This window comes from Petromyzon marinus, chromosome 80, assembly GCF_048934315.1.
Source record: "Petromyzon marinus isolate PM22_M1 ecotype Great Lakes invasive population chromosome 80, UKy_Petmar_22M1.pri1.0, whole genome shotgun sequence".
NCBI lineage: Eukaryota > Metazoa > Chordata > Hyperoartia > Petromyzontiformes > Petromyzontidae > Petromyzon > Petromyzon marinus.
This window is the reverse complement of record NC_133746.1, coordinates 9,590,154-9,612,900: the sequence shown is the minus strand read 5'-3', so window position 1 is coordinate 9,612,900 and position 22,747 is coordinate 9,590,154. Positions and strand designations below refer to the sequence as shown.

The 22,747-nt window shown below is 47.2% G+C and overlaps 1 protein-coding gene across 1 annotated transcript; it reads right to left on the bottom strand.

Moving 5' to 3' along the window:
• Positions 1-1,497: 1,497 nt before the first annotated feature.
• On the bottom strand, positions 1,498-17,655 carry LOC116957673 (chitotriosidase-1-like). Its single transcript, XM_032979983.2, has 8 exons — positions 17,282-17,655; positions 15,522-15,572; positions 12,099-12,297; positions 10,435-10,491; positions 8,363-8,528; positions 6,214-6,341; positions 2,839-2,950; positions 1,498-1,725 (listed from the first exon to the last, which is right to left on the bottom strand). The coding sequence occupies exons 1-8, from the start codon at positions 17,316-17,318 to the stop codon at positions 1,498-1,500; spliced, it is 978 nt and encodes a 325-aa protein (XP_032835874.2). The 5' UTR covers positions 17,319-17,655.
• Between the last annotated feature and the right edge of the window lie 5,092 nt (positions 17,656-22,747).

Sequence of the window (22,747 nt, the reverse complement as noted above, 5' to 3'; positions counted from 1 at the left end):
AGACTCAACACTGCACCATAGACTCAACACTGCACCATAGACTCAACACTGCCCCACAGACACAACACTGCATCATAGACTCAACACTGCCCCACAGACTCAACACTGCCCATAGACTCAACATTGCACTATAGACTCAACACTGCACCATAGACTCAACACTGCCCCACAGACTCAACACTGTCCATAGACTCAACACTGCACTATAGACTCAACACTGTACCACAGACTCAACCCTGCAGCACAGACTCAACACTGCACCATAAACTCAACACTGCCCCTTAGACTAAACACTGCCCCATAGACTCAACACTGCACCATTAACTCAACGCTCCACCACAGACTCAACACTGCCCCTGCACACGATGCAGCCCCCCTCCTTAACATCCTGCCATTCCTCTCTCTCTTCAAGCCTCCTCGCCTCTTCCCCATTTCCCGTTGCCATCCCCTCGCCCCTCCACTCCTTCCCGTCCCTCCCCTATTAACCCCTTGTGTGACACTCCCCCCGCCCACCCAACTCCAAGTACCCCCCCCCCCCCCCACTTCTATCGCCCGCACTCATTCCTCAATCCAGCAGCGGAATAATCACGGCCCCGATTGGGCGAATGATCTTGAGTTTTGATGATAGTGTGCTGATCTTTAAAGGTGTATTTTTTTTTTATACTGCTACTGATACTCCTGCTGTTATGGAGTGACTCATGCAGCTAGCTATGGCTGCATAGTCTGGTCGTACATGTTATGTGTATATCGTTTATTGTTATATTTGAATCACAGTTCCTATGATCACCATTACATTGTTTTTATAGCTTTATTTTGGTAATTATGAAAAGTTTTTGTGTTTGTTTTTTGTAGTACAGAGTTAGCCTCTTAACTTTAATCTAAATTGTCTTATGGTTGTTATTGTTTGACTTGCACCCCACTGGGATTTTTGCACACAGCGTTGATATGCGGTGTTTTTTTCTGGAAGACTTTGCTGTTTTTTCCCGGATTTTTCTGTTGCACGTAGTCACCTTAAGATGTTTCTTATTCATGTTTTTGTTTGTTGCGGTTGCACCCGAGTCAAGAGCCGCATGGTTCACAGGGTTATCTATACATATAAAAGGGACATTTGTGAATGTGTGTCTGGTCGAAATGTTTAGCATACTTCCCAACATGCAACAAACTTGAAATTTGACATGTGGGTAGATTCCAGACTCTACACAATGCAAAAAAAGTATAAAAATATACTTTTCTATTTGGGGGGGGCGCAATAATGGAAATATATTGCATGGCAAGTGAGCGGTGACGTCACATCTGTGATGTCACCCGCACGCGGCAGCGTCACGCAGTGTGCCTGCTGACGTCACGCAGTGTGCCTGTCGACGTCACGCAGTGTGTCTGCCGACGTCACGCACCCCCCCCCCCCCCCCCCCCCCAACAAACCCCTCCGCGTAGGCCGTGTATTAATCCAAGACAAGAATGCAAGTCCCGGGCGAAGCCGGGTGGTGAAGCTGGTACCTAATAAATGAAACTGAAATTGACGGCGTGAGAGCGCGGGGCCACCTCGTAGTAGGCGAGGGTCCCCGCCGTGCCCGTGAACGCGCCGGCCTCGCCTGGTCCGGAGGACGGCGCCCCGAGCGCCGTTCCGGCTCCGCTCAGCGTGAACGTCGTGGCGTAGGCGGGCACCCCCACCACGAGCTTGGAGGGGGGCACCCCCCTGTCCAGCCACAGCTTCACGGCTGACTCCTGTGGGGGGGGGTGGGGTGACAAGTGTGCCGAAGGATGACACGAGTTATTGAAATTAAATCGTCCCAATCGAAATGTTGTATTCATGGTGGAGGAGGAAGCTAAAGAGCTACAAAGCTATTCTTGAAAATCACAGATGTCAAGTAGGGGGGAACCCCCCAGGACGTTACAACAACAAACACAGCACACACGCAAACACGACAGGTAAATAAGTCACTGAGCAAAACTTAAACACAAATAAAACTATGAACTTATTATTTGGGTCTTTCGGTAAAGTCACTTAGGTTCAAATAAAATAACAAAACATATATTTACCGAAAGGCCACAAAGAATATGAATTCCTGCATTCACCAAAGCAGGCGGTGTCTAGAAGTCAAAACTATGTACTTTTTTTCTTACCAGGTAAAGCCCACTGAGCTATTAGCTTATTTTTTTTCAAAAGCGACTTGGCCATCACAAATGATAGCGCAACAAAAGTTTGCTTATCATGTGGAAATTTATACGAGTAAAAAAAATCGAAATTATCTAAGCGCGTGTTCCAAAATCAACCCCGATCCCTGAAGGCGGGAGGAATTTGACAATTGGATAAGGGGGGGCACCCACCGCATCCCCACCTCCCCCACCCCCAAATTAATAAATTTCCACCAGGGCCGACGCTAACCACGCTACACCACTACCACCAACGCAACCATTCTGTCATCCACCCACTCGCTCACCCACCGAGTCACCCACCCACTGTTTCGCTTACCCAACCACCCACTCACCCACCAGCCCACTGACTTGCTCACATGACCACCTGTTCACCCACCCACCCACTACCTCTCTCACCTGAGCACTAACTCACCGACTCACTCACTTATCCACCCACCAACCCACCCACTCACTCGACCACTAACCCACCCACCCATTCACCCATCCACCTACTCACCCCGCCACCTGCTAACCCACCAACCCACTGACTCGCTCACCCACTCAGCCACCCACCCACTCACTCAACCACTCACTCACCACCCATCCACCCATTCACCAACCCATCTACTCGCCCACCCGGCTCTCTCACAGGACGGCAGCCCCCCGTTTAACTCGGAGCTCCCAGGGCCCACTCGATCTCACCGTCGTGGTCTGCTCCGGGTACAGGGAGGAGGAGAAGAGGGGGCTGTGGTGACTGGTTTTTCCGTTCCAGTTCTGCATGTCGTAGCACATGACGTTGATGAAATCCAGGTACCTACGGGGAATGACAACGGCGCTCAAGGACCCAGTTTTACTTACGATCATCGCCGTCGTCAGCATCATCGTTCCCTCACCAACCACGTGTTTCGCATCCGCGGTATTCGCATACCCTTTGGCATACCAATTTACTCACCGCGGTATGGGATTTTGTGTATCCGTGGTTTATCGTGGTGAGCGGCACTTGCGATTTCAAATCAGAATATTTATTTAGACTGGAGGAATCCAATGGGCCATGAAGCTCTTGTTCACAGATGGCCAGTAGTCTTCACAGATGTCCTGTAATCTTCACAGATGTCCAGTAGTCTTCACAGACGTCCACTAGTTTTAACAGATGGTAAGTAGTTTTCAGAGATGTCCATTAGTTTTCATAGATGTCAAGTAGTTTTCACAGATGTCCATTAGTTTTCATAGATGTCCAGTAGTTTTTACAGATGTCCAGTAGTCTTCACAGACGTCCACTAGTTTTCACAGAGGGCCAGTAGGTTTCACAGATGATGTCCAGTCGTTTTCACAGATGATGTCCAGTAGTTTTCACAGATGTCCAGTAGTTTCCACAGATGTCCAGTCGTTTCAACATATGTCCAGTAGTTTCACAGATGACAGCCAGTAGTTACCACAGATAACCAGTAGTTTTCACAGATGGCGGCCAGTAGTTTTCACAGATGGCCAGTAGTTTTCACAAATGGTTAGTAGTTTTCACAGATGTCCAGTAGTCTTCACAGACGTCCACTAGTTTTAACAGATGGTAAGTAGTTTTCAGAGATGTCAATTAGTTTTCATAGATGTCAAGTAGTTTTTACAGATGTCCATTAGTTTTCATAGATGTCCAGTAGTTTTTACAGATGTCCAGTAGTCTTCACAGACGTCCACTAGTTTTCACAGAGGGCCAGTAGGTTTCACAGATGATGTCCAGTCGTTTTCACAGATGATGTCCAGTAGTTTTCACAGATGTCCAGTAGTTTCCACAGATGTCCAGTCGTTTCAACATATGTCCAGTAGTTTCACAGATGACAGCCAGTAGTTACCACAGATAACCAGTAGTTTTCACAGATGGCCAGTAGTTTTCACAGATGCCCAGTAGTTTTCACAAATGGTTAGTAGTTTTTACAGATGTCCAGTAGTTTTCACAGATGACGGCCAGTAGTTTTTACAGATGATGCCCAGCAGTTTCACAGATGTCCAGTAGTCTTCACAGATGGCCAGTAGTGTTCACAGATGGCCAGTAGTCTTCACAGATGCCCAGTAGTTTACACAGATCACCCGCAATCTGCGGTGTCTCTGTGCATCGTCTCATCTCCCCCAGCTTCGCCACCGCCGTCTTCCCACCACTAGGTGGAGGTAGTGGATAGGCAAAGCCCTCTGAACAACCACCCTTTCACCGTCATCACCATGGACTTCAACCCTCGGTATTAATGATAATAACATATTTTTAGCGTGCTTTATTAAGTGATTTGAACATTTATTGCTTTTGAATGCTTATTGCATTTGTGTTTGGTGAAGCATACATGTCAACCCCTTATCAGTGCCTGTCTTATTACAGACCAATTCCGGCCTCATTGGTCACCCCGTGCCCCGTATAAATGTCAACGTTCGTCCTACAAAGTCCCATCACAAGGGAGAAACACAAACAAATAGACAATCATTTTTTTGTTGCCCATAGTGAAACGGCTGTAACGCCGTATGGACCTGAAAACTCAATTTCCCCTTTACAAGAATATGGGTAAAGACCGTATTGGGGTTGACACGGTATGGTGAAAGAACGGGCAACCGAATTCGGCTTTGACGAGTGTGACCACGGTTGCATTATGCCCTAACCACCCAATTTCCCGTAAGGCCTTGGCATTGGCAACCGCGGCCGTTTTCAGGAAGGCAAGTGGGGTCGTGGTATCCACTGCTCGACGAACACCCAATGTGGTCACAAACGAGATAGACTGGAGGGATCCGATGAGCTATGACGCTCTTTATTCACAGATGTCCCCGAGTGAGAACGGGGGTCGGAACCGAACAACAACAAACACAATACTCACACACACGGTAGGAGTGCTAAGTATACGAAAGGTAAATACATCACTAAAACAATATATACACAAGTAAAACTAAATAATGTATTTATCTTGCAAGGTAAAGCCCACTGAGTTCTGTAGCTTATTTTTCAGAAGCGACCTCGGCCATCACAAGTGATAGCTCAACTAAGTGGCTTATCTCGTGGAAATTGATAGCAGCATTTTAATCTAAATGATCTAGAGGGCATGGTGATTCTAAAAGTGGAGGGGAAAATAGGAGAACCTGGATAAACAAATTCACACGACACACGGGGAGAGAGAGCAAGATACATGCAAACTCCATATATATAGACATTATGGTCGGGATCGAACCCACGGCCTCCTGTATTACAGGCGAGAGAGTTAACATCTTGCTACTGTGGCACCCTTATGGGTCTCTATGTGAGTCTATGGGTCTCTGTGTGAGTCTATGGTCTCTGAGTCTGTGTGAGTCTATGGGTCTCTGTGTGAGTCTATGGTCTCTGAGTCTGTGGGTGTCTGTGTGTGTCTATGGGTCTCTGTGTGAGGCTATGGGTCTCTATGTGAGTCAATGGGTCTCTGTGTGAGTCTATGGTCTCTGAGTCTGTGGGTGTCTGTGTGAGTCTATGGGTCTCTTTGTGTGTGGGTCTCATCTAAATGATATAGACACATGTTGATTATAAATGTAGAGGGAAAAACCAGAAGACCTCGAGACAGAAATACACGTGACCACGGGGAGAGAGAGACACACAAACTCCAAATATACAGCAGACGTTAGGGTCGCGATCGAACCCACGGCCACTGCTGCACCCCTTCGTATCATAACCTTGGTCGGCCAAAAGAGGCTAATCTATTTAATTAATTCATGAAATAATTTTTTGTTAAAAACAATTCGCCCCAACTAATGAGGGCATCGCATTACCTTACAGTACATAGATTCAACGAAGGTAGACCTAAATTTTGATTTAAAGCTTTCGTGACTGCAGGAATTCATATTCTTGGTTCTTCTACGTGACTTTACCGAAAGAACCAAGAATATGAAGGTAGACCTGCCTATATAATCGAGACACTTGTATCGTAAAATGTATCAAAACGGGAGGACATACTCAAGGAAAAAGCTAAAAGGGCAAAACAATGAGTGACGAAAGAGTTTCCTGCCATCGCCACACTTGGCGTTGGACCCCTCTCCCCGCCTGCTCCCCACCCCCCCCGCCACCCTCCGATGGAGGCGCCTTACTGGTGAATCTTCTCCACCTCGTAGCTGCCGTCGACTATGCTCGCGATGGGCGACACAGCCACGGCGAGGAGCAGCCGCGGCCTACCCTGGGCCAGCACCTCCTCCTCGTCGAAGGCGGACCGCAGCTCCTGCGGCGGGGATGGATAAACGGCCTTCGGGGTGAGCCTCGTATGCAAGGAGAGTGAAAACCGTCGTCGCCACAGCACGAACGACCGACGCCGCGCGAACGACCGTCATCATCCTCGCAGCAGCAGCAGCAGCAGCGTTGAGTTTGCCGTCCTTCCTCCAGCCCCTCCGATTATCACGGTTTGCTACATATGGTGCCAAAGAAATTCAACATACATACATACATGGGCGGGGTGAGTGGTCGAGTAGGCGGGTGGCTGGCCATCATCGCGTGCACTTTCGGACGGGCGCTTCTGCGGCCGTCTGGAACGCTCGTCCTTCCGATATTGGGAGGCCACTGAGAGCTTCTATGCACTTTTAAATCATCGTCGTCCAGATTGACAAACTCATTCGCACCGTACGTAGCCAACTGTGCTCATTGTAGCTGCGTGGGAAGACAATAAATCTAAACACAAGAAGCAGTTCTGAAGAAATGAGGATGAGCCTATCATTGGACATTTCTTGCCAGTATCAACATATATTTTCTACCATTTCTGGTAAAGATGTTCAAACGCCAAACAGAAACCTTTCGTAAGGACTCAAGTTACTGCATTAACCACACACAGGTGTTGTGGTGAACATGCAAACAAACACGGCTCCGATAATAATGTTACAAGCATTGTCTCTGAAACTGATTGGCCTACACCAGAGGCAGCAGCCTTGCTTTAGGACCTCTTGTCACCAGCAGTGTCAGACCAGAGAACGACGTCAAAAGTTGAACAGCACAAGGGCAATGCACCATCGGAGCATTGAGAGCTCGGGGTGAGCAGCTACTAAATGGGACACATTTTGCCAGTATTAAAATATGAAAAAAATAAGAATAGGCGTTTACCCTTTCTGACAATAAAACAACAGTTGCGTTGAGATGTTCAAACACCAAATGGAATAATTTTGCAATGAATCATGTTACTGCATTAGCCACACACACTACCTGCGGTGAACATGCAAACAAAGAGCATGCTCTGGTCATATATGATGCATTGTCTGTTGTTTGCATGTTCATCACAAGTACGTGTGGTTATTGGAGACGTGATTCCTTGCAAAGGTTTCAGTTTGGTGTTTTAACACCTTAACACCTGTTCTTGGTTCTTTCGGTAAAGTCACGTAAATAGAGTTTTTTTAAAATAATAAATTCGATGTATTAAGTTTTATTTTGACTTTTTATTTTATATGTACACTGCTATACACTACTATACACTACTATACACTACACTATCCACTACTATACACTACACTATACACTACACTATCCACTACTATACACTACACTATACACTACACTATACACTACTATACACTACACTATCCACTATAATACACTACTATACACTACACTACACACTACACTATACACTACTATACACTACTATACACTACACTATACACTACACCATATACTACTATACACTACACTATACACTACACTACTATACACTACACTATACACTACTATACACTACTGTATTGCCAGAAAGGGTAAAACCTACTCTTGGAAGGATGACCCGAGTTCGGGTGACGATGGTTTATGCTCCTTGACGATGTCAGCGAGGTATCTCGGCTCATTCGTGGCGAGCGCTTTGCGTGTTCGTAATGAGCGCGACCTCGCAATGACGCACCCGTTCAGACCACCAAGCCATCGCCACTTTCACGAGTTCGGTTGCGTCGAGCGTAAACGCGCGCACTCGAACGAACTGGCCACAAGACAGACGTTCAGATATTCAAACCGCTCATAGTGCAAGTTACTCTGTGTGTGTGTGTGGTTCATGCGGACTGTGATAGGCCCGACGGTTTTTCCCGTGACGACGGTCATTCCCCGGTTGTTCACACGACCATGGTCGTTCCACGGCCGATCTACAAAAGAACACGCACTCGGCCACAGCGCCTCGGAAGCCCAACGAGCGGAGAGCCGAGTGAACGCCGTGCGGATCGTCCCTGGCTGGAACGCAGCAGAGGGCGGGGCGGGGCTGGGGGGGGGAGGGCACACCTTGAGCAGGGACGTGAAGCGCTGCTTGTCCACGGCGGGGCTGCCCCTTTGCGCCGGGTACTCCCAGTCCAGGTCGAGTCCGTCGAAGCCGTACGTGCGCAGGAAGCCGACGGTGGATGCGATGAACACTTCCCTGTGGTCCCTCCTCGATGCCATCGCCGAGAACCTTGGGCGGGGATCGACGGCGCGGGCGAGACGCAGAGATGCATGGATGCAGAAGTTTAAGACACGTGCGTACACGAAGACGTTCAAGACACGTGCGTACATGAAGAAGTTTAAGACACGTGCGTACATTAAGATGTTCAAGACACGTGCGTACATTAAGATGTTCAAGACACGTGCGTACATGAAGACGTTCAAGACACGTACATACATGAAGACGTTCAAGACACGTGCAACACGAAGAGTTCAAGACACGTGCGTACACGAAGAAGTTCAAGACACGTGCGTACATGAAGAAGTTCAAGACACGTGCGTACACGAAGACGTTCAAGACACGTGCATACATGAAGAAGTTCAAGACACGTGCGTACATGAAGAAGTTCAAGACACGTGCGTACACGAAGAAGTTCAAGACACGTGCGTGCACGAAGAAGTTCAAGACACGTACATACACGAAGAAGTTCAAGACACGTGCGTACACGAAGAAGTTCAAGACACGTGCATACACGAAGAAGTTCAAGACACGTGCGTACATGAAGAAGTTCAAGACACGTGCGTACACGAAGACGTTCAAGACACGTGCGTACATGAAGAAGTTCAAGACACGTGCGTACACGAAGAAGTTCAAGACACGTGCATACACGAAGAAGTTCAAGACACGTGCGTACATGAAGAAGTTCAAGACACGTGCGTACATGAAGAAGTTTAAGACACGTGCGTACATTAAGATGTTCAAGACACGTGCGTACATTAAGATGTTCAAGACACGTGCGTACATGAAGACGTTCAAGACACGTACATACATAAAGACGTTCAAGACACGTGCAACACGAAGAGTTCAAGACACGTGCGTACACGAAGAAGTTCAAGACACGTGCGTACATGAAGAAGTTCAAGACACGTGCGTACACGAAGACGTTCAAGACACGTGCGTACATGAAGAAGTTCAAGACACGTGCGTACACGAAGAAGTTCAAGACACGCACATACACGAAGAAGTTCAAGACACGTGCGTACACGAAGAAGTTCAAGACACGTGCATACACGAAGAAGTTCAAGACACGTGCGTACATGAAGAAGTTCAAGACACGTGCGTACACGAAGACGTTCAAGACACGTGCGTACATGAAGAAGTTCAAGACACGTGCGTACACGAAGAAGTTCAAGACACGTGCATACACGAAGAAGTTCAAGACACGTGCGTACATGAAGAAGTTCAAGACACGTGCATACATGAAGAAGTTCAAGACACGTGCATACACGAAGAAGTTCAAGACACGTGCATACATGAAGAAGTTCAAGACACGTGCGTACAGAAGAAGTTCAAGACACGTGCGCACACGAAGAGTTCAAGACACGTGCGTACACGAAGACGTTCAAGACACGTGCGTACACGAAGAAGTTCAAGACACGTGCGTACATTAAGATGTTCAAGACACGTGCGTACATGAAGACGTTCAAGACACGTGCGTACACGAAGAAGTTCAAGACACGTGCCTACATGAAGAAGTTCAAGACACGTGCGTACATGAAGAAGTTCAAGACACGTGCGTACATTAAGATGTTCAAGACACGTGCGTACATGAAGACGTTCAAGACACGTGCGTACGTGAAGATGTTCAAGACACGTGCGTACACAAGAAGTTCAAGACACGTGCGTACATGAAGAAGTTCAAGACACGTGCGTACAGAAGAAGTTCAAGACACGTGCATACATAAAGACGTTCAAGACACGTGCGTACACGAAGACGTTCAAGACACGTGCCGCCCAGGTTGTGTTTTTCGACTGCGAAAGCTGAGCCATGCTCATGAGGTGTAGTGAGATAGAGACGTAGTGAGATAGAGCGGTGTAGTGAGATAGAGCGGTGTAGTGAGATAGAGCGGTGTACTGGTGGCCTCCTTGGACTCACTTCTCCACGCCGAACACGTAGCCGCCAATCGACAGCAGCACCTGAAGCTCCGGGTTCCTGCGAAGCGCGAGACAGCGGCCGGTCCCGGGTCGCTGTCAATTGCGTCGCTCGTGAACCGCACGCGCTGTAACGTGCGGCACGAGCGGTTCCAACGTCGCGCATTCCCGGCGACGCAACCGGTCGGCCCCGCACGTTGACGCGCGGCGCAACCCGAGCTCGCGGGAGTGGCCACGGGCCCGGGGTGGGGGTGGCCATCGCGAGGTCGCGGTCGTTACGAACACGCAAAGGGGCGCTCGCCGTGCGAATGAATCGCGGATGCCTCGATGATCTCGTCGATGAGCTGCAGGCACACCGCCATCGTCGCCATCGTCGTCATCGCGGAGGCTTTTCGGCTGACCGTCGAACAACGACGGCGGTCACTGCATCGTCGTCGCGCGGCGCTTTCGGACGCGCTTCTGCGGCCGTCTGGAACGTTCTTCCCGTCCGATATTATGAAACGTCCGTGAGCCACGTACTCTGTAAATCATCATCTACATTGACGAACTCGTTTCTGCCAAATTGCTTTTTTTTTGTGCTTAGGTCAATGCCTTTCCCCCGCACCTCCGATGAGCACGGTCGGCTACGTACGGCGCCAAAGGAGTTCAACGTTCGGCGCGATGACGTCAGCCGCACCCAACGGTTTTTGTGCGTCGCGCCGACGTCACCGCGCGCTCCGGCGCCAGCCGTGGCAATTCGCACGAACGCGCGGTGGGGGGGGGGGGTGGGCGGGGCGTCACGTCGTGCCGCCGTGTGACGTTGGGAAAAAGTTTTGCCGGCTGGCCGATCTGGGGGACAGTAAGTAAGGGCGGATGGGGACATCTGAATGGAGGGTCGGTCGACTCCGTTCGGAAATGGGTTTGGCTGGCTCGACGGAGGGATGGACGCATGTGCGTATGTGCGCATGGATGCTGAACTTCTTCCGCGCCGTGCGTGGCCCACCGTGCCAATCGGAGGCGCGAATCCTGCACCTCCCAGAATGTCGTGGCGGCTGATGGACGGTCACCTCTAAAGGACCACGTGACCTGCTACGTTCGGCGGGGGGAGGGGGGAGGGGGGAAGTTTTGCTGGCTGGACAGATGATCAGACGTTCACGTCTAAAGGACCAGGTGACCTGCTACGTTATGCAAAATGTTTTGCCGGCTGAACGGACGATCAGACGGTCACGTCTAAAGGACCACGTGACCTGCTACGTTCGGCGGGGGGAGGGGGGGGGGAGTTTTGCTGGCTGGACAGATGATCAGACGTTCACGTCTAAAGGACCACGTGACCTGCTACGTTATGCAAAATGTTTTGCCGGCTGAACGGAAGATCAGACGGTCACGTCTAAAGGACCACGTGACCTGCTAAGTTGGGGGGGGGGGGGGGGGGAGTTTTGCTGGCTGGACAGATGATCAGACGGTCACGTCTAAAGGACCACGTGACCTGCTACGTTATGCAAAATGTTTTGCCGGCTGAACGGAAGATCAGACGGTCACGTCTAAAGGACCACGTGACTGCTGCATTATGAAAAGAGTTTTTGCCAGCTGGACGGACGGACGCAAGTGGACGCGGGCGCAGGCCCGCCAGCATAAATCGGCAAAACAACAACAACAACAACAAAAACTCGGCATTGGCGGTCGGCTCACCTCGCCTTGAGTCCCGTGAGCAGCCGGTATACGGTGGGGTCTCTGTCCCGTGCCGGCTGGATGGAGAACGCGTCGTCCATCACGCCGAACGCGAACAGGACGTGGGAGCACGCGAACGGGTCCACGTTGCCCGCGCCGAAGCTGCCCATGCCGAGGCGTCCCTCCGCCCAGCTGGCGAAGTAGCAGATCTTTTTGAACTCTGCGTGCGATGGGGGGGGGGGTGGGGGGGGTGGGGTGTGGGGGGTCGATTTGCGTCAACAGAATCGGCCGGCGAGCGTAGGAAACGCACGTTAAAAGGCATCAAAAGTTAGCGCCTTTTACCGTACTTTGTAATATTTTAAACGATGGATATTACTGCGTAAAGATACTGACAACGTTATGAATGCGTACTATTAAAAGAAACACAGCTCATCCATGCATTAACTGTTTATTGTAACTATAACAGCCCGTCGTTAACAGGGAAATGGTCGGTAAGTGAACATATTGGGCTCTGTGGAGGCACTACACTGCACTATACACTACTTTACACTACACTACTACACTGCACTATACACTACACTATACACTGCACTATACACTACACTACACTATACACTACACTATACACTACTACACTACTATACACTACATTATACACTACACTATACACTACACTATACACTCCACTACTATACACTACACTATACACTACACTGCACTATACACTACTTTACACTACACTACTACACTGCACTATACACTACACTATACACTGCACAATACACTACACTATACACTACACTATACACTACTATACACTACACTACTATACACTACACTATACACTACCCTACTATACACTACACTATACACTACACTATACACTACTATAGCCCACACAAATATACACTACTACACACTAATATACACTACACTAATATACACTATACTACTATACACTACACTAATATGCACTAAACTGTACACTACACTAATATACACTACACTGCTATACAATACACTACTATACACTACACTCCTATACACTACTACATACTAATATACACTACACTACTATACACTACACATTGGCTATCACAAATGATGGCTCAATTTGGTGGTTTATCACGTGGAAATGGAAAGCAGCCAAATACTCTCAACGAATGATTCTAAATGTGGAGGGGAAAAAACTTGGTCGAGGACCCAGAGACAAAAATTTACGCGACCACGGTGGGAGAGAGACGCAGACTCCAAATCTACAGCAGCAGCAGGCGTCAGGGTCGGGATCGTACCCACGACCTCCTGCACACCAGTCGAGGTAGTTAACATCTCCTAGCCACCGTGATGGTGAGAGAGAGAGAGAGACGCAGACTCCAAATATACAGCAGCAGCAGGCGTCAGGGTCGGGATCGCACCCACGACCTCCTGCACACCTTTCGAGGTAGTTAACATCTCCTAGCCACCGTGATGATGATGATGAGAGAGAGAAACGCAGACTCCAAATATACAGAACGCCGTTATGACAATGGGATGATTAGGTAACTGGGTCGTTGAATGTCTTGGGCGGAGCTGTATTGACCGAGATCACAATGGCCCTGTGGGAGAGATCCTGGGTCTGAGCCCTAGAACTGTGTCTCTGTATCTCTCAGGGGTTATAATGGCTATATTGGGTCCATAATGGCCATGCAATAGACAATGTATTGCATGCAGGTTAAACTTCATTCGGAACGTACGTAGCCAACCGCGCTAATCGGAGGTGCGGGGGGAGGAGGGAAGAACAACAAACGAACACACAACAGGAAGCAGTGCTAAAGAAACGAGTTCTCAATGAAGTATAGTGATGTAGTGTAGTGTAACAATAGTATAGTATATAGTGTAGTGTATAGTAGTGCAGTTTATACTCGTGTGGTGTATAGTGTAGTGTATAGTAGTGTAGTGTATAGTAGTATAGTGTATAGTGTAGTGTATAGTGTAGCGTATAGTAGTGTAGTTTATACTCGTGTGGTGTATAGTGTAGTGTATAGTAGTGTAGTGTATAGTGCAGCGTATAGTAGTGTATAGTAGTGTGGTGTATGGTGTAGTGTATAGTAGTGTAGTGTATAGTAGTGTAGTGTATAGTAGTGTATAGTAGTGTATAGTGTAGTGTATACTCATTTAGTGTATAGTAGTGTAGTGTATAGTGTAGTGTATAGTAGTGTAGTGTATAGTAGTGAAGTGTATAGTAGTGTAGTGTATAGTGTAGTGTAGAGTAGTGTAGTGTATAGTAGTGTAGTGTATAGTAGTGTAGTGTATAGTAGTGTAGCGTATAGTAGTGTAGTGTATAGTGTAGTGTATAGCAGTGTAGTGTATAGTAGTGTCGTGTATAGTGTAGTGTATAGTAGTGTAGTGTATAATATAGTGCATAATAGTGTAGTGTATACTCGTGTTGTGTATAGTGTAGTGTATAGTAGGATAGTGTCTGCTAGTGTAGTGTATAATGTAGTGTATAGTAGTATAGTGTATTCTCGTGTAGTATATATAATGTATATATAGTGTAGTGTATAGTGTAGTGTATAGTGTAGTGTAGAGTAGTGTATAGTGTAGTGTATAGTCTACTGTATAGTAGTGTAGTGTATAGTAGTGTAGTATAGTGAAGTGTATAGTAGTGTCGTGTATAGTATAGTGTATAGTAGTGTTTTGTAATGTAGTATAGTGTATAGTAATGTAATGTAGTGTATGGTAGTTTGCATGCACGTTGAACTTCGTTCGCAACCCACAGAGCCAACCGCGCTAATCGGATAATCGGAGGTGCCGGCGGGTAGGGAAGGACAACAAACTGGCACACACAAAAGCAATTAAAAGGAAATGAGTTTTCAATCTCGATTTAAAAGTGCATCGCAGCTCCCAGCGGCTTCCAAACAGCGGAATCGAAGAGCGTTCCAGACGGCCAGCAGGTAGCGGCTCGACGCGGCGACCACCGTCTTTGTTCGACGTCCAGCTGCCGCGACGAACGACGATGATGGTTTAGCCGCTCCTCGACGGGATCAGCAGCGGGCTGTCCCGCAGAGTTCACTCGCGGCGAGCACTTTGTGACCTCACAGCAAACCGCGTTGACGCTCGGCCAATCAGCGGGCGCCCCTGAGGCGGAGGCCGCGTTCAAACTACGCGCGGGTGCCGGGGTCTCTCCGCCGCGAGGCGTTTCACGTTCCGAGTGAATGGCAGCAACGGTTGGCTGCGTTGCGGCGCGAAAGGAGTTCAACGCCCCCCGCGCGCATCTTAACCGTCTTCTTCTTCTTCTTCTTCGCTCGGAGGAAAAGCCGGATCCGTCCAAGCCTCCACCGAGAGTCGCGAACACTAGGTGGGGGGGGTGTGGGGTGGGGATTGAAGGCTCATGCGGGACGGGGCGGCGGATACTCGCGTTTGGTTCGGTGGGCAAACGCGGCGGGGCACGTGCGCGCACAATACCTGAGGCTTGTGCTGGCGGAAGGGCGCAGATCGCCAGAAGCACGGCCAAATCTGAAAGGCGAAGCCGTGAAGTGAGCGGAGTGCCACGGACGCGCGCGCTAACTCAGACCGCCGCTGGCACGGCGCCCGGGTAAGTATGTCTCACGAACGCGCAAACTCTTAAAAAGCCGTGTCATCGGGAACCTTTTTTCTCTGCGGTATCAATGATTAACAGTTGCCTTTGACCAATCTTGATTTGAAGCTTTCGTGACTGCAGGAATCCAATGAAATAGATCGCAACGTTTCGATCGCAGCACTAGCGGCCGCGTGATTGTCGCACCCAATGGCGGTCACTTGTTTTGCGATCGAAACGTCGTGATTAATTACTTTCTACCTACGTGATGACTTTACCGAGAGAACCAAAGAGTAATTGGCTTTAACCATTTCCGGCAAAACAGCAGGAGCTGCATATTCTTGGTTCTTTCGGTAAAGTCACCACGTGGAAGGGAAACAATAAAATAATAAAAATATAAAACAATACAATTCTCACGACGTTTCGACTGCAACACAACTAATCATCAGCTGTGTTTAGATGTTCAACCGCCAAACAGAAACCTTTCGCAAGGAATAACCAAGTTACTGCATTAGCCACACACACACACACGCGCGGTACTTGCGGCAAACATTCAAGCACACGTGGCTCTGATGGCAATGTTACCCTGGCGTTGTCTATGAAACTGATTGGCCTACACCAGAGACAGAAGCCTTGCTTAGGGCCTCGTCTCACCAGCAGCGTCAGACCAGAGAACGACGCCAAAAGGCGAACAGCACAAGGGCAATGCACCGTCACGCCATTTATAGTTCGGGGTGAGCAGCTACTAAATGGGACACATTTTTTGCCAGCATCAAAGAACGTGTTAAGATGCTCAACCATCAAACAGAATACGCACATTTTTACTTAAAGCTTTCGTGACTGCAGGAATTCACATCCGTTGGTTCTTTCGGTAAAGTCACGTAGAGAGAAAAATAAAAGTAAATAAAATGAAAACTACGACGTTTCGATCACAACACAAGCGATCGTCATCAGGAGAAGATGTAAACTTGCGCACACAAAGACAAAGGACCCCTGGATAGCCTTAACAGACTGTAGGGGCAAGTGCTGTTAGCGAGCACCTATGAAGGCCGGAACGGTACACGAGGGGGTGGGTGGCCAGCACCACGCCCGACCGCCTTTGTCTCCCTAGTGGCAATGTTTACACACCGCACCAGGTACTCATTTGAGGCTGAGTCGACCTAGGGGAGGACCGGGACCGGTTCAGATAATCGTCACTGGTGTTGGCCGTGAGCGAGAATCGAACCCGGGTCGCCAGGTTCATAGCGCAGCGCGCTAACCGCTACACTATCGCTTCCCACAGACACACACACACAGACTTACACACACAGACATACAGACACACACACACTCAGACACACACACAGACTTACACACACAGACATACAGACACACACACTCAGACACACACACAGACTTACACACACAGACACACAGACATACAGACACACACAGACATACACAGACACACACACAGACACACACACACTCAGACACACACACAGACACACACACTCAGACACAGACATACACACACACAGACATACACACACAGACACACACACACAGACACACACACACAGACTTACACACACAGACATACAGACACACACACACTCAGACACAGACACACACAGACACACACACAGACACGACCACAACGACTCACAGGAGGTCAGAGGCGCCTGCCGCACGGGTGACGTCATGGTCCACTCGGTACCCTGGGGGTGCCGAGGTGCAGTCGGTGGGCCCGCAGGGACTGCCCGGGTGCCTCCCTCTACGCACGGTGGCCCTGCACGTGACACGGAGCGCGAAGCGTTGTTCGAAAAGGGCGTTTAGCGGGGGGTTAAGGGGCAGGCGAACAACAGCCATGGCCACGTGGATCTTTCTCGGCGTCTTCCTCTACACCGCCCCACCAATCGCCTGGACATGCGGTCAGGGTAGGCAGGTGAGGCTAGAGGCTAGAGCCTCACCTGTCATACTCCAATGAAAATAGCTGTTACTAAAAAAAAATAATAATCAAATAAAATAAATAACAAGATTTTTTTTTCCCACTGGTCTCTGTTAGAAATGTCATTCCTGTACGATTCCAGTCAATTTTTTTAAGTCAAAATCGCCAAATTTTCGGAGCTCCGCTGCAAATACTGCAGGAAGAGACGAGAGGTGAGGCAGCGACGTGCTCAGCCTCCCCTGTGATTGCGCAACCCAGCAGTAGCAGTAATAGGTTTTTACCTTTTTATCTGGCACAAAAAAACTGACACCTTCATGCAAGGGATCATGTTTGCAATAACCACAACACATGTAGTCAAAATTTCCAGCAAAAAAAGACAACTCTGATAATAATATGCACAGTCCTTGAATTTGATTGGTCCACACCCGAGACGGCTTTTCTTTGAGCCCAGTCTCCACTGGTGTTGGACCAGAAGACGCCAAAAGGCGCGGTTTTTGACGATTTTTGACCCCCCTCCCCCCACCTCGTCACACGGCGTCACAAAAAGTCAGACCCCCCCCTCCCTCTAATATGACGTCATAAAGCTTTGCCCCCCCCCCCCAAAAAAAAACATTTCCATTTTGAAAATACAACATGCTTCAAATCGTTTCAAAGTATTGTCATTGTCGTGCGTATTTAATGTGGCGCTGCACTCTGATGTTGCAGGTAGAAAACATTTATAAAAAAAGTCTATTAAATTAAGTAGAACGTCAATTTAAAGCTTTCGTGACAGCAATGATTCATCTTCTTTGGTTCTTTCGGTAAAGTCACGTAGAATGAGAATAAAATAATAAATTGATAAAATAAAATAACACAATAAAATAAAATAACACATAATATTCATATTATTGTGTTATTTTATTTTATCAATTTATTATTTTATTCTCATTCTACGTGACTTTACCGAAAGAACGAAAGAAGATAAGTAGAACGTGTTGTCTGTATTTAAAGTTGCGCATTTTGAAGTGACGTCACATTTCTGAAACCCCCCTCCCTCCTCGTCACACATCGTCACAAATGTCTGACCCCACCACCCCCCCCCCCCCAGGTGCGTGACGTCATTTATAGACGGACCGTTATGGATGACATTGGCAGTGCAGGCTTGCTATGCTGTTTCAACTTGCCGCTATTCATTCCCACGCGACGGGGATGATGAGGATGAGGATTCAGCCACGCTTCGTTGAGGCGTCATTTGTGGCCGGGTGGCTTCTGGAGAATAATAGCTACGCAGCTCAGCGGGATCACAGTCTGGTACAACATTTTTTCAAATCGTATGGTCTGCCTAAATTTTGGCTCCGCCTGATGACGACCTGCTTGTCGTGAATGTTTTAAAATTATTATTTTTATTATTTTTATTTGTATTATTTTTATTTGCATTATTTTTATTTTATTATTTTCTATCTACGTGACCTTACCGAAAGAATCAAAGAAGACCGCATAGTAGTCTGTTAAAGAGTATCTAGGGGATTTTAAATTTTGAGGCTATCCACATATACAAACACAGAGACAATTTCAACCGAGAAGACGGATTCTGGCTTAGCAATCATTGGAAGGATTTGATAAACCATTTCGGGTCTTAAATGATTTTTCACGCTTACGGTGGCTTTCAGACAGCATACATTAATTTGTCGTCTCCCTCCTCCTCTTTTCCGAAAATAGGTGGACTCGTCCATCTAAACAAACTGTCAAATCGCTCTCCGTGGTGCTAACGTTTAAAAATGAATAAATAAATACAAACCGCCACTTCTTTCAAATGTTCTTGCCGTTGGTTTTCACACCTGATGATGACTGCTTGTGTTGCAGTCGAAACGTCGTGAGAATTTTATTGTTTTATATATATTTTATTATATTATTGTTTCTCTTCAACGTGACTTTACCGAAAGAACCAAGAATATGAATATCTGGGGGATCTTTGTGCGAGCGAGTGAATAAGAGAACAGGTGAGTGGGTGAGAGAGTGGGTGAGTGTGAGTGACTGGGTGAGTGTGTGCGTGAGTGGGATGCATGACTGAGATGGGTGAGTGAGAGAGTAGGTGAGTGTGTGAGTGAGGGTGTGAGTGAGCGAGAGAATGGCCGAGTGGATGGGCGAGTATGTGAGCGATTGGATGGGTGAGTGAGAGAGTGGATGAGTGGATGGGTGATTGGGTGAGTGGATGGGTGAGTGAGTGAATCGGTGAGTAAGTGGGTGAGTGTGCGAGTGAGAGGGTGAGCGAGAGAATGGCTGAGTGGATAGGCGAGTGGGTGAGCGATTGGGTGAGTGAGTGAGTAGATGGGTAAGTGAGAGAATGACTGAATGGATGGGCGAGTGCGTGAGTGGATGGGTGTTTTTGTAAGTGGATGTCTGAGTGAGTGAATGGGTGAGCGAGATAATGGTTGAGTGGATGGGCGAGTATGTGAGTGATTGGATGGGTGAGTGGGTGAGTAAATGGGTGAGTGGATGGGTGAGTGAGTGGGTGAGCGTGCGAGTGAGCAAGATAATGGCTCAGTGGATGCGCGAGTGGGTGAGTAATTAGATGGGTGAGTGGGTGAGTAGATGATTGAGTGAGAGAATGGGTGAGTGGATGGTCAAGTGGGTGAGTGATTGGATCGGTGAGTGAGTAGATGGTTGAGTGAGTGAGATAATGTATGAGTGAGTGTAGTGTAGAGTGTAGAGTATAGTGTATAGTGCAGTGTATAGTGCAGTGTATAGTGTGTGTATAGTGTAGTGTAGAGTGTAGTGTAGAGTGTAGTGTAGTGTCGTGTGTAGTGTATTGTGTAGTGTATAGTGTAGTGTATTGTGTAGTGTAGAGTGTAGTGTATAGTGTAGTGTACAGAGTAGTGTAGTGTATAGTGTAGTGTACGGTGTAGTGTGCAGTGTAGTGTATAGTAGTGTATAGTGTAGTGTATAGTGTAGTGTATAGTAGTGTATAGTGTAGTGTTTAGTGTAGTGTATAGTGTAGTGTATAGTAGTGTATAGTGTAGTGTACAGTGTAGTGTATAGTAGTGTATAGTAGTGTATAGTGTAGTGTATAGTGTAGTGTATAGTAGTGTATAGTGTAGTGTATAGTGCAGTATACAGTGTAGTGTATAGTAGTGTATAGTAGTGTATACTGTAGTATATAGTGTAGTGTACAGTGTAGTGTATAGTAGTGTAGAGTAGAGTAGTGTATAGTGTAGTGTATAGTGAAGTGCACAGTGTAGTGTATAGTAGTGTATAGTAGTGTAGTGTATAGTATTGTAGTGTATAGTGTAGTGCACAGTGTAGTGTATACGCACGTACGTTGAACTTCTCTCGCACCGTGCGTGTCCAACCGTGCTCATCGGCGGTGCAGGCTCGACGAGGACGCTGGGATTGCTCGGACGTGGCAGAGATCGAACGCGCTCAGAGTGAGCGTCGATCCTCAAGCCGGTGCCATTTACCGACAGGCACTTACGTCACAGGGGGCGTGGGGATCAAACACTTGCTAAGTACGGCCAGCCTCGCAAAAGCGCTCCGTTTGGGGCAAACGAAAGGTCACCTGGATCGTGCCTTGGGGCTAGCGGGTCGCTCAATTGTAAGGTCTTCAAATGAAATGGGCATTTTCGCTCGCCGTTTTGAAGGTCGTGGTGTGATGGGATGGGAAATACTATCTGGTCACCACCTGGGAGAGAGAGAGAGAGAGATAACTCTGTTGTATTTCTAAAGTTCACAACAAGCCTGCACAGTCTTCAATCTTGATTTGAAGCTTTCGTGACTGCAGGAATCCATGCCCTTTAGTTATTTCGCTAAAGTCACGTAGGTCGTATTTCGTGGAGCCGATGTACAGCTACCAAGCAAAAAAAGCGGGGTCATTGGCCCCAGGCACCTTCCTACCACGATGTGCACACGTTGGGGAGACACGTGCGGCTCGAAAGACGTTCATCATACGCGCACTACACAGGGTACAGCATGCAACCCAGGTTAAGAACCATTGGTGTATTGTATAACGTAGTGTGAAGTGTATAGTAGTGTCGTGTATAGTGTAGTATATAGTAGTTTATTCTATAGTAGTATATTTTATTGAGTAGTGTATGGTAGTGTATAATAGTGTAGTGTATAGTAGTGTATAGTAGTGTAGTGTATAGTAGTGTAGTGTATAGTGCATAGTATTGTAGTGTATAGTAGTGTAGGGTATCGTAGTGTAGTGTAGAGTAGTGTATAGTAGTGGACTGTATAGTAGTGTATAATGTATAGTAGGGTATAGTAGTGTATAGTGTAGTGTATAGTGTAGTGTATAGTAGTGTATAGTGTAGTGTATAGTAGTGTATAGTGTAGTGTATAGTGTAGTGTATAGTGTAGTGTATAGTAGTGTATAGTGTAGTGTATAGTAGTGTATAGTAGTGTATAGTGTAGTGTATAGTAGTGTATAGTAGTGTAGTGTATAGTGTATAGTAGTGTATAGTGTAGTGTATAGTGTATAGTAGAGTGTAGTGTATAGTAGTGTAGTGTATAGCAGTGTATAGTAGTGTAGTGTACAGTGGTGTAGTGCATAGTGGTGTAGTGTAGTGTATAATGTATAGTAGTGTACTGTATAGTAGTGTATAATGTATAGTAGTGTATAATAGTGTATAGTGTAGTGTATAGTAGTGTATAGTGTAGTGTATAGTGTAGTGTATAGTGTAGTGTATAGTAGTGTATAGTGTAGTGTATAGTGTAGTCTATAGTAGTGTATAGTGCAGTGTATAGTAGTGTATAGTGTAGTGTATAGTAGTGTATAGTGTAGTGTATAGTAGTGTATAGAGTAGTGTATAGTGTAGTGTATAGTGTAGTGTATAGTAGTGTATAGTGTAGTGTATAGTGTAGTATATAGTAGTGTATAGCAGTATAGATATAAAATAAAAAAGTAAAAATACAAATTAATACGTTAAGTATTATTTTAAAAGTTTTTTTCTACCTACGTGACTTTACCGAAAGAACCAAGAACAGTTGTTAAGGTTCATAATAAAGGTTTTTGGGTTAGATCGCGTTTATTTATAAATGTGTCGTAACCCTCCACCACCCGACACGGCCAATCAGCAAAAAAAAGTGTCACGTTGACAAAAGACAAATAGTTCACTACTTTAGCCCACCGGTGTATTGAAGAGTAAATCCACAACATTTACAGTTTGAGTACGACGTTTCGCTGGTAAATACATCCAGCATCATATT

What these genes read in the sequence shown, in the direction of transcription:
- LOC116957673 (XM_032979983.2), bottom strand. Translation starts at nt 17,318, where the DNA reads ATGACGTCACCCGTGCGGCAGGCGCCTCTGACCTCCT. An exon ending in TACGTGTTCGGCGTGGAGAA is followed by an intron (nt 8,529 to 10,434) that starts GTGAGTCCAAGG and finishes TCCCCGCCCAAG; the next exon opens with GTTCTCGGCGATGGCATCGA. An exon ending in GCTTCACGTCCCTGCTCAAG is followed by an intron (nt 6,342 to 8,362) that starts GTGTGCCCTCCC and finishes TCCCCGCCGCAG; the next exon opens with GAGCTGCGGTCCGCCTTCGA.